The sequence below is a fragment of the Melanaphis sacchari genome, unplaced genomic scaffold (assembly GCF_002803265.2).
Source record: "Melanaphis sacchari strain LSU unplaced genomic scaffold, SCAv2.0 Contig9_pilon_pilon, whole genome shotgun sequence".
NCBI classification, from domain to species: domain Eukaryota; kingdom Metazoa; phylum Arthropoda; class Insecta; order Hemiptera; family Aphididae; genus Melanaphis; species Melanaphis sacchari.
In genome coordinates this window covers 1,552,683-1,565,659 of record NW_020271711.1, presented here as the reverse complement: position 1 = coordinate 1,565,659, position 12,977 = coordinate 1,552,683, and the positions used below count along the sequence as shown (strand labels likewise).

Genomic DNA, 12,977 nt, shown 5'->3' with positions numbered 1-12,977 from the left:
CTAATTCTTACTTGGTTAATTTGGTGGTACGTCAAAGCCTTAAGGTGCATAATAAATGGTTTTAAATCTCGTGAATACTAATTAATTCTATAACAAAAAAGAAAATTAGGAATTTAAATTTGTTGCTTAGGTGATAGCTACTTTTTAATAAGTAAAAGTTAATATTATTGACTAATCAGTGATCAGTGATCACCAATAAATAAACTAATTTAAATAATAAATTATAATTACCTATAATATTTATTATGATTTAAACTAATTTTTAGGTGTGTTTTTAAATGTTTGACCTCTTTAAGAAATATGCTTCTTAGTAATAATATTGTCGATAATAATTTGAAAAATATTTCCCAATAATTGTTAATTAAATTTCGTCTAAAATAAATAATAAATATAGAGATTAAAATATTAGTATTACCATTTACCTGTATAATATAATCTTAAATATTGAACAACGCATGATCAATAACGTCGTATTATGATAATTATTATACAGATGCATATTGCATAATATTTATTTATTTATAGCTACTTATTTTGTAATGGCATCTTTCTGAAAAGTAAAATCAATAACAGAATAAATAAAATCATAAAGTAAACAGTAAACATCTACATATAATTTCACTATAAGTTCTACCATCTAAGTAAACAACACATTAGGTATACATTAAAATAAAACTCAATCCATACTATCGACAACAGGTTTGTCTGCCCAATACTCTTCCAGTAATGAACTCTCCCAACCATAGGTCTCAATGATTTGTTGTGTCGATTTATAAGTGATTTTATTTTCCAATAATTATTTAATAACTGTGTTATAGTATATTTTGTCAGAACTCGAAAATATATATTATTATATATATTCATTTCCCTGAAAGAATGTAAGGCGATCATAATTTACAGACACGTTAGAATAAAAAGGTAAGAAATTCATAGGTATCACATATTTTTTTTTACATTTCTATGTTACCTAATTATGATAATCGGATCTACATCCCTCTAGTTTCTGTAGAGATAGAGAAAGATAATTCTTTTTTTATTTAATCAAGGAACTAATCAGATTTATTATTAACTATAATTATAAGTTATAACGTTTTTATTTATATTTGTTTCTGAGCGGAACGATAAATATATTGATTTCACAATGTTATGTTTGACTAAATACATGATAAATAGTCGATTTTTGAGCTATAAGAGTGGTTTTAAATTTAAAAAACCAGATCTAATTTCTATTTAAAAAAAGTCAAAATTAAAAATTCCCAATATTTTTTAAAATAATCGGGAAAACCAACTAAAAGTTAAGGAAAAAATTTCATTCTTCCTTAAAATCAGTTTTTTATTTGCGTGTGTAATTTACTATCAAATAATCGTAGAAACTTGAAATTTTCATGAAATTTTTAAATTATCATTTTTTATATAATTTTTTTACCTATTTAAAGGTATGAGAAATGTTTAATATTTTTAAATTTTCTTCAATAAATGTCAATAAAAAAATATTCGATGAAAATTTAATACAAGATACCACATAAGTTTTTCTTTTATCAAGTTATTAAAAATATAAGAGCACAATTATTTTTTATGTGCATTTGAAGTATCTAACTTTTACAAGACTCGTTAAAATCATGAAAATAACATATTAAAAGTATTTTGTAGTAAATAATTTATAAAATCTATTAAATTATTATATTTTAAGTTTTAAAATGTAATAAAATATTTCTCATAAACATTTTACGTCTATACTAAAACTAAAATATTTAAAAAACATACAAACAAAATTATTTTGTTATAAATTAAAAAATTATTCACGGGGATTTAAAACTTTTACGTATATTGTATTATTATGGATTTTACTAGACGCTATGACATTAATAATTTATTTTAAAATATTATTTATTTATATTATAATTCTATATTTGTACTGTCTTGCGATATTTATAGTAAGATGTTATTAAATGTTGAATTATACATATTATTACAATTAAATACTTATGATATAATAAAATTAATATTTTCAAACAGTGGGCTATGAATATATTCATATAAAAATTTGTCGAAATTCTAAAATAATAAAAAGAAAATATTTTCCATAAATAATATGTCTACTATTCTACATTTAATATTTGTAATTACTTAGATGGTGAATTTTAAGGATTAATATTTAATTAAATCGGTTGGATGAAAAAGAAATAACCTACATATTTTAAATTCTAGACTGTGATAAAAGCATTAATTTATTCATTTATAATATATGAATATGAAAGTACATGGTTTATTTTAAGTAGATAAATGTGCAAAACCTTATTATTCCACATTTTCAGATATAATTAATTGTTAAATTTTATCACTGAAATGTTTTAATTTAATTTTAAATTATCTTATTAATATGCATATTATTTTACATTAATCTAAAATATAAATATAATAAACCTTAACTTGCATCAATTATACCAAAAATAATAAAGTCTACTTCATGACAATAAACTTAGAAAAAATAAAATCAATCACCCATCTTTGGGAACACACCGAATCGCTCCTACGTAGACTACAAATAGTAGTAAACAAACTTATAACTGGGTACACCAACCTAACTTGCAAACATCTGATAGCTGGACAAGATCGACTTCTCTATGACTCATCCACTACACAAGATACAGATACAACCAAGCATATTTTCAATTAATGTCGAAAATACCAAGTACGAGTATTTCGAGATGAACTCAATATTCCATACAATCTCTGTAAATATCTTGCACCTATTCCAAAAACCATCACTCTGCTTACAAAATGTTTACATCTATAGAAATTATACTATTTAATTTAAACTATCATTATTTACCATACTTGTAGTCTATACTATTTATTTTATACAGCTATACACCTACATTAGTCTACGAACTTAAATTGTAACATTATAATACGTTAATAACTTGGATGTTGATGCCTATTTATAAATAATAGTAAAAAAATATATATATATATAAAAACTCTTTAGTTTATTAAAATATTTTCTTCTAAAGCTAAAAAAAAAAAAAAATATTTCTGTAATCCATTTATGTTTATCTTCACATACAAAAATACTTGAAATTTATCTATAGGTCATTACAAATACGCACATAAATTTACTTTGTATACAACATATCAGTAGACTCAAAAGGTAATTATCAATTGAACATTGTTGTGATATATTTCAGTAACCCTCCACCCATCTTCACAAAAATAATTACTGATAAAAAATCATTCACTAAAGTTGACTTCAGTGTAGACATTAACATGGGATTTGATGAATTTAAAACCATGGAAAATAAGAATATTTCTCTATTCTTATTCCTTCAAATGTTCGTATAATTTATAAATTTATAAAGTGAATATAATCATAATAATATATCATCGCTTTTTTATGAAATGGATAGAATGAAAAATAATTAAAAACTATACGATCTCATTTATTATTAAAAATCACACTTATCAATTCTCTGCAACAGCTTCTCCGAAAGCATTTTTATAATGGAAATCATAAAAATGTGAATTTATTTTACAAACCCCGTATCGTACACAATTATTAATAACTCCGATGTCCTCACGGAGCACCGGCCCGCAGATTAAATAGCAATTTAATCTTAAACCAGCTTGAAGCTTCCTAGTTTAAAAGTCGTCACCTCTACGCCGCGTATTGATAATCGGCGCGAACGGTGTCTAATCGGGGATCTAGATTATAATTAAATAATAACAATAATATGTAAATGAATCGCGAAATTCTTCAGCTCAAAATAAATAAAACACAATTAAAAACTACTGTGGCGGCACTACAATAAAATATAAATAAAAAATTAATTTGATAAAAACCGGGAGACGGATGTACGAATGATAATAATCATCTCGCGGTTAGAATAATAATACAATAATAATGACGATAATATATACTGTGCCTGGCGTCGCGACGAGGTGAGGAAATTCTCCGGCAGATGATGGCGGTAGGTAGGTAGGTAGGTAGGTGGTAGGTGCATATATAGACGTAGAGAGTAAACGACGACGGTAAACAACATTGTACCTAATAATATTTTTAAAATACACTCGTCGCTCGTCGTAGCGTACTTTTTTTCTGCTCTCCCTCGACACCTCTTGGCTACCTCCGCCGTCGAACAACAGTTGGTTTTTACGATAATAATAATACAATTTTCTGCCCTCCGCGGTGGCGGTGGTTTGCGAATAACAATAACAATACGTCGTCGTCGTCATCATCGTCGTCGTCGTCGTCGTCGTCGTCGTCGTCGTAATAATAATATTTGCAGCGCGCTTCGACACACACCACACCCGACCCGCCGCCGAAAGACGACGTTGTAAAATTGTAATAATAATAATAACAATAATAATAAACTCGCCGCGGTAAATGCCGTCGCCGTGGCAGTAGTTTAGTAGTTTTGTTGACGTTTTATTAACGCTTTCCCTCGCGTCGCCGTCTCTTTTAATAATAAACAAATTTGTAGGTACGTGAAAAATAACGATATACGTACCGGCAGCGGCGCAGGTTTAGTAAATGATAATATTATTATTATGTGAGAATTTTGTTCAACACTTCAAAAATAATAACACCTAGATTGTATGTATACATATACATATATATTGTACAATGTACATACTTTAAGTAGGTGACTGTGTAATCTATTATGTATACCTATACGAACGTATATATTATTATGTAAGTGTAGGTTAAGTTAGGGTACCTCACTGGGTACTTGTACCAAAAAACACCTAACAAGTTATTATTATATTATTACTGTCTTATTAGATGTGATGGCGCCCACACGGGTGAGATGTACAACATTGTTTTAAACGTATGTGGGGATACGCGCCGTGTGTGTGTGTGTGTGTGGATAAATTATGACCCGGATGAGAGTGCTGCTGGCTGCTGCTAAGGAGGAGTGGTGGCATTCGGTACTTGTATATTTTAAAGTTTTATCGTATTCGATAAATAATGCATTACATTATAGACGCGCGGAATTTCATTTTTTCGTAAACGGTTTACGTCGAACGAATATCCTTTGATTCAATGAACGATTGAAACTATATTATAATATATGGTAACAAATTTAAAAACTATACAATATACATAGCTCGTCGCTTCGTCGTACAAATCGTACAATATACGTGTATCAAATATGCATTTTTGTAGTTGGATGTTTTATTAGCTTTACCGTTGTCTGTATTTCATATAGGTACCTACCATCGCGATCCTCAAATTCAATAATATTAATAATCGATTTCGGTGGTTAACATTGTTCATTAACGTTTCTGTTTGCCAATACATCAAACATATTACAATGTTTTGCTTTTAACTATATGTAGAAATACATTTGGATATCTATTAGTAGTTTAAACCACAAAAAATATAAGATTCGATTAGTAACTCTTCGACGTTTTAAAGATCGACGTACCTGCTAACGATCAAGGTAAAAATGTAAAATTACTCGACGGCGAAGAAAATGAACCGTCGTTAACCGATGCACATAAATGTGGTCAGTCGGTTTTCAGTCGAGAAACAAGAACACGAAAATCATCTCGTCAACAAAAATAATAAAAACAATGTACGCTCGGTGCATTTGATGAAATATTATGTCGAACGCAGTTAAAAAAAATCAACCACTCGTGAGCATTGTGTACCTACTGCGACTCGATCGTCATTCGACGTCATCGTTTGCAAAGGCTCTGCAGGATACGTCTATTCACTGCATACAGTGCGCACATACAACTCCGCGACGTGGCGTAGCATCAGGTGTTCGGGATTATTAAAATAATTATATTAAAAGTTATCTGTGCAAATATTACGGGAAGAAGTCGCGTAATAATGTATGAGTGGTGAAATGGTGGTGGTGGCTGTGCGGCGGCAGTAGAACGCGTGCTGCGGCGGATACCTATACACACAATATAATGTGTAGGTACATTGTACGTGGGTAAAAACGACGACGTAAATGGTATTAGTACACCGCTGCTACCGCTGCAGCCCGGAATTATTATTATAATATACGTATTATAATGCGCGTATATGCGTAGGTGTTTGTACATTGTCCTTGTACGGTTGTAAAAATAACGCGAACAACGTTATTATTAAAGAAAAATATCATTATGCGAAATGTAGTTATAAATCGACGGTGAAAAAGAATATCTGAAGTCGTATGAAAGCATAAACATGCCCGGGATGACAATCGGATAGCGTATTGTGTCGTCCGCTCGTTATGAATATGCCAGATAAATAATTATTAATATGTAAATATTATGTTATTACTAGGCAGCTAGTATAGCTGTCCCCGTACAAAATGTTCTGTGTTAAATTTTGTTGTCTAATACCATTCATTTAGTGAAACACGTGTGGATTAACAATAATTTTGGTTTTCTATAATTTGTTGTATAAATTACGTATATATATATATATATTTCCGACTTATGGACTTTACATAAATTCATTTAAATACTAACTTTTAATTATTATAATTAATAACAGTTTTTTCATCCGCGTCACCAAAGCAATAGATTACAGATAAGTCACAAATCAACAAAAAAAAAAAAAAAAATTGTTTTTATAATAAGCTGAATAATTGCCCGGCGTTGCCCGTGAAAAAACCGTGAGCTCAATTCCTTTTTGATATATACCTCAATATGAGAGCAAAGCCTTTTTAAATATTTTAATTATTTTCTTTTCTATAAAACCAAAAGATGCTGAAAAAAATACCAAACAGAGAAAATTATATTTATTGAGGCTACATATTATTATGTTGAGTGCGATGTTGAATGGGCGGCTTTGATCAAATATAAAATACGGGTCTAAAACGTATCCAATTATAATAAATATTTTATTTTCCGGTAACTGGAGGCTACCCTTAAACCAAATAATAATCATTTTTCGTGAACCAACAAATCCCTGTATTAGCCCCTTTTTAAAATGCGAATTTTGCAAAATCCTTTCTTAGATGACCTCTCCTACCTGCCAAATTTCAGCTACGTGCGACGACGATATTAATTAACATCACATATCAATCACTTTATCCGTTCGGGTAGCCGTTGACCGTTGTACGTTGTTGCATAATGCATAATTTGTAAATCTTAACACATCACAATTATTTTACGGGCAACACCGGTCGCCGGGTAATTCAGCATTTGTAAATAACTACGTTTTCATTTAAAATTGCACACAGGCGAAGCCGGGTAATTCTGCTAGTCTATATATATACATATATATATATATATATATATATATAAATGATAGGTCATTCATTAGCTCACTGATTAAACATATTGTATTGAAGCGCACCCGTCCGCGTGTAGCAATATGCAGCGCAGCGGAGCGTGGGAGCGCATATCGTTATAAATAATGCATCGATAGACGATAAACATTTTTATCCATGTTATGTTTCGTATTAAATTATATTTATTTTACATTTTAAAACAAAACAACTCATCTTTATGTCTCTAGTAGCAAAAGCATAGGTACATTATATAAACTAACGTACAATAATTTATAATCTTTTAGATCCTGTCACAAAATCCGTTTTTAGCTGACGTCTCCTTCCTATGAACAGCATAAAATACCTGCCTGCCAAATTCCAGCTTCACAAGTCAAGTAATGATACATAATATTTGTAATCAGTGGCGCAACTTGACAATAAGGGGCCCATGTGAAAATTTCTGGATCGGGGCCCTTACCTAATAATAAAAATGAAAAACAGTCATACCTTGTTACCTTTTAATATATTTTTTTTAAATATCGTTTTCTTGTATACAATAGTTAATATAATTTATTATAATTAATGTATTTAATATTATTAGTTATTTTTTTTTATATATATAAGAATATAGTAAGAATATCGTATATGAGATTTTTAATCTAGGGGCCCCTCAAGACCCGGGGCTCTTGTAAATTTCACACCCAACACTCTCGGTAATTGCGCCACTGTTTGTAATTGACTTACGGTTTCACTCACTGATATTGACTGGTTTAAAAGTTAAACAGTTATTTGCAGTACTTGTCTTTTTTTAACGTCGCTGAAGTTGATTTTAAGATCCTAGTAGTTGAGTGGTTTAAAGGGAACTCCATACATCCGAATAAAAAATAAATAAACGTTACTTTCCTAATTATTTTACAACAAACTACAATGTTTTATAAGCTTACTGAATCTTTTTTGAATACGACTGAATCACATAGAAAAGTTTAACATAGTGTAATAGTTATTATTTTTTCCATTTATCGAATTAAAAAATATGTTTTTTTGTGATTTCATAAACATTATAGTTTGATGTGATAAAAATATTGTTTTATATTACCTTGATTGTAATTTGCAAGTCAGTATATTATGTGTAGGTATATTAAGAATTTTTTTTTATCATTTAAATTTTACAGAGTTTAATTAAAAACAATTAAAATGTTATTGATTAATTTTAAAATCTGAGTACTGATGTTTAACTATCAACTATTAAATACTAACTGATAATTTAAGTAACCTTGATTTTTAAAAACATTTTACTTGAGCAAAGATACATTTTGTGCATTGTCAGTATTAATAACTAAATATTATAATTTAATATTTTTTAGACAAAAAAATTATCAATATTTGATTTGATTTGATTTTTTCCTAAATTATTTACTTTCATAAAAAAAGCGATATTATTTTTATACACCATTTAATTACATTATCACAGTAATTATTATATAAACCAAATTTTTTTTTTCTAAATTCAAATTCTATAGGAATTACATATTATATAATCATTAACCTTTTTTTTTTTTTTGGCAATTATTACAACCATTAATAAAAAATAATTGTATATTATCCATATCATTGAAATAAACAATATTAGGTACAAACAAACATTATATAGTTTATGATATGCCCATTTACTATGTATTATACCAACATATAATATTTTTTTGCAAAATTAACAAGGTTTTACACAAACTTTATTTTGTATTGTGAAGAATATTTATTTTGATATTTTAAATCTTAAACCATATGTTATAGACAATCACATACAATTTCTTTTTTAAATAGTTAAAATATTATATTAATAAGAAAAATTTAAAAAAAATTATAAATACTAAATAGTATTTTATCAGTGTATTATTTTATTTAAGATATCTTAAATATTACCAATTCTTTTGATGTAATTTTCTTAATGCATAATACAAATATGTGTAAAAGAAAGAATCTTATATCATAATTAATTTTTCTTAGATACTTCCTGTTCATCTTCAACAAGGCTATGTCCTTTTTCACGCATCCATTCGTCTTGAACAAACTTGGACATATAATTTCGTATACCGTCAGGCAATATTACCACTAGTCTTTGACCTTTTTTCATAGTCTTGGCTACCTGAAGAGCAACATACATAGCTGAGCCACTACTTCCGCCTATATCAAATAAAATAGTAAGCTATTAACTCATTATAGTATTTATGGGTATTTTTATTTTTTTAATATAAATAATATTTACCACACAACAATCCTTCTTCGCGTGCCAATCTTCTAGCCATGGGAAAAGAGTTTTTATCATCAGTCTTGATCCATTCATCTACAACTGATCTATCTGTAACAAAAATTGTATAAAACTAATTAATTACTATGACTAGACATAAAATACATATACATGGCTATGCCTGAGCATTCCATGAAGAGCCAGCATAATCTTTAATGGTTAGTTATTTTAATTATTAATTATTTTTAAGCTGTTTGGTCAATAGATTATTTCAGTCTATTTTATAAAAATCAATCAGTAAATTAATTTTATAACAAAATTCATCACTGTTAAAAATAGTGAGTTATTACTACTATTTATTTTAATATAAATTCTTTCAAGCAATAATTCTTAAGGAATACTTTGATAAAAATATGAAATATGTTATTCATAAATTACAATATTTATAATTATGTTAAAATCTTTAATATTTTGGTTTATATTAATTGTATATTACGGAAAATGGTTTGGTAGCAAACGAATGCATGTCTATCCAAAATATTGAATGAAAGAAAATTATTTACAAAGTACTTAAATTAAAACATAATATTTTATCAGTCGTATAATCGATATAACTTTTTCTATTAAAATATGCTATTAGATAGACACTGCATTGCAACTTTCAAATTATCAATAAATCATTTGATACAATTATTATTATATAACTTAAACTACCTGCATAACACAGCAGGTATCTGTTGTACCTCAATAATCTATACACTGTGTTTAATACTAACGGCACTTGTTAGCACAAACAAATTGTGCCAGTATTCTATTTTTTTTTTACATTTTTATCGTTGTTGTCTTTCATACTAAGGTACATTATAAATTAAACATTATTTTATAATTAAAAACATGAAGATGGGGTAAAACATCTGTATCCCACGAATCGTCACTGGTGATATGATTATTATATTAATATAAAAAAATATTATAGATACTTTTTTTATGTATAAACACTGAATTTAAAACAGGTACAATGACTTAATTATAAAGACATTTCAAGAGTTACTTCCCGTATCTTTTTTTGATTCTAAACATAATTTTTTTTTACATTAAGGTTCCAAACATTACAGTAGTTTAATTAATATAAAATAAAGCTTACTTATTAAAACTTTAAGAACTTTAAAAACTTACTTATTAAGTGTGATAAAATAAAGTCGATTAAATTATAATTTAATAAATCATGAGGATTGAATAACCATTAAAACTAGGAAACATTAGTGATATTAAGACTTAGTTAGAAATCTCTACAGCTCTAACAATATTCCTTTAAATAAGTCGATAAGCAAACATTGTATTATAGCCATAATATACGTCACAAATTGTATTTATCTATTATGCTATTATTGTGGTTTGTTTTTCTCCAGGTCCTAGGATAACTATGTATTTTTATAACTCAGATAAAATATTTAAGAATATAATCACTAGTAGCTCTTCTAAAAAGTCTTTTCTCAACCTAAATCTAGTGAAAACAAAATTCCAAAAAAAGGATGTAACAAAAGAGATTGAATATAATGATAATTTTTACAAAGCAAGAATTAATATCCCAGATAAATCTTGAAGTATTACTATGTTTAAAAATTTACATACACTTTCCAAAGAATTTAAAAGTTAAAACTATTTTTACATGTATGTGTTAACATTTTTTTAAATGTAAAAAAAATGTTAGTAAAAATTATGATTCACACTGCTGAAAAAAGTTATTTTACAATATGTTATGGAAAAATTATTTTTTTTAAACTATTGAGCTATTTAATAAAATAATAGAATTCATCACAAAATAAGTTTGTAGCATATTTATGTTAGTTAAAATATCAACCATTATTTAATAATAAATAATTATTACCCAACACTGTTGGCACAAAATCATAACCAATGCCTTCAACATCATATACTTGTATATCTGTTTCATTAAGACTTTCGGGCAATGATAAAATGCTACCGTAAGGATCAGCTGCTATTATGCGACATTTATCTCCAAGTACTTGTTTCAACTTTCTGCCAATGCCTGTGATTGTGCCACCTGTACCGGTACCAGCCACTACTGCATCAACATTATAGTTTGTTTGTTCTAATATTTCTTGGCCAGTCCCATCAAAATGTGCCAGAGGATTATATTTATTGCGATACTAAAAAATAAAAATAATAATAAAAATAAAAATAAAAAATAACAGTCATTAATTAATAATAAATAAAACTTGACAAATTGTTTTACCTGATCAAGTATTATAGTATTTTCAGGATCTTCCAAGTGTAACCTATGTGCTACACGTATCAAACCATCTAGTTCATTAAATGCAGCTGTTGTAGGTGTACGTACAATTTTTGCACCCAATAATCGTAGAGCATCTACCTTTTCACGAGACATTTTCATTGGCATTACTACTGTACAGTTATATCCTTTAACCGCAGCAGCCATGGCCAACCCAATTCCTAGAATAAAATATCAGTAAGTGCATTCATAAAAAAAAAATTTAAAAGTACTAAATTATCAAATACCTGTGTTTCCTGATGATGGCTCAATTATTGTAATTCCAGGTTTCAGCAATCCTTGACGTTCAGCATCTTCAACCATTTTCCATCCAATTCTATCTTTAGTACTACCACCCGGATTCAAAAATTCACATTTAGCCACTAAATTTTTTTTTGTAATTATTAAAATAAAAGACATTAATTAAGATACATTATGTATTATATTTTATATAAATATTTACAAATCTCGCATTCAATGCCCTCTGCTTGAGGTATTCGATTCAACTTCACTAAAGGTGTATTGCCAATTGCATGCAATATGTTAGGTAAAATTTCATTTTTATTATTTCTAAAAATGCATACAACTGTTAAAGTGCGAACACGAAATCATGAATAATATTGTGCTTACAAGTTTCCATTGTGAATATGAGGTGATTCTTCAAAACACGATTTTTTTGTCCATGTACACCGACTATCTTTATCTGGCCTGAACTTCGTAAAATGTGCATCTAAATCGTAACCATTACAATCGTTTTGGGTTTTCCCTTCATCAATCTTCGCCTTTTTCGCCAATACTACAGCTGAATCTGCCATCGTAATGCTACAATCAAAAATAAAACATAAAATTGTCAAATCCAATAAACAGCCAATTGTTATGATTATAATCAATTAGATACTCACTAATCACGTAAATAACTAAATTAAACAATTACACGTTTAATAGTATGGTTTTTTTTAATACGTAAATTACTAAATAGCAAATTAACGTATTATAAAATACTAATCAATGAACAGAGTAACGGACCACGTTTTAATGACTGCAATTATTATTCATTTACAGATAACCTCTTGCTGGCTGCCGCCGTAGATAAACGAAGATGAAGCGCCGAGCACCGAACACTGAACAGTTTAATGCACAAGTATACAACCGTGGCATGCCGCCGACCAACAGGCAACAAATATTGTTATGATAATAAGTTGATAATATTTAGGTAACCTGTACG

General features: G+C 28.1%; 1 protein-coding gene across 1 annotated transcript; it reads right to left on the bottom strand.

Moving 5' to 3' along the window:
- Positions 1–9,141: 9,141 nt before the first annotated feature.
- Positions 9,142–12,693, bottom strand: LOC112603197 (cystathionine beta-synthase). Its single transcript, XM_025351677.1, has 8 exons — positions 12,655–12,693; positions 12,383–12,574; positions 12,216–12,322; positions 12,001–12,135; positions 11,717–11,934; positions 11,348–11,630; positions 9,478–9,570; positions 9,142–9,395 (listed from the first exon to the last, which is right to left on the bottom strand). Exons 2-8 carry the CDS (start codon positions 12,565–12,567, stop codon positions 9,205–9,207), a joined length of 1,212 nt encoding a protein of 403 aa, XP_025207462.1. The 5' UTR covers positions 12,568–12,574; positions 12,655–12,693; the 3' UTR covers positions 9,142–9,204.
- Between the last annotated feature and the right edge of the window lie 284 nt (positions 12,694–12,977).

What these genes read in the sequence shown, in the direction of transcription:
- LOC112603197 (XM_025351677.1), bottom strand. Translation starts at nt 12,567, where the DNA reads ATGGCAGATTCAGCTGTAGTATTGGCGAAAAAGGCGAAGATTGATGAA. An exon ending in GGGCATTGAATGCGAGATTT is followed by an intron (nt 12,136 to 12,215) that starts GTAAATATTTAT and finishes AAAAAAATTTAG; the next exon opens with TGGCTAAATGTGAATTTTTG. An exon ending in ATACTATAATACTTGATCAG is followed by an intron (nt 11,631 to 11,716) that starts GTAAAACAATTT and finishes TTTATTTTTTAG; the next exon opens with TATCGCAATAAATATAATCC.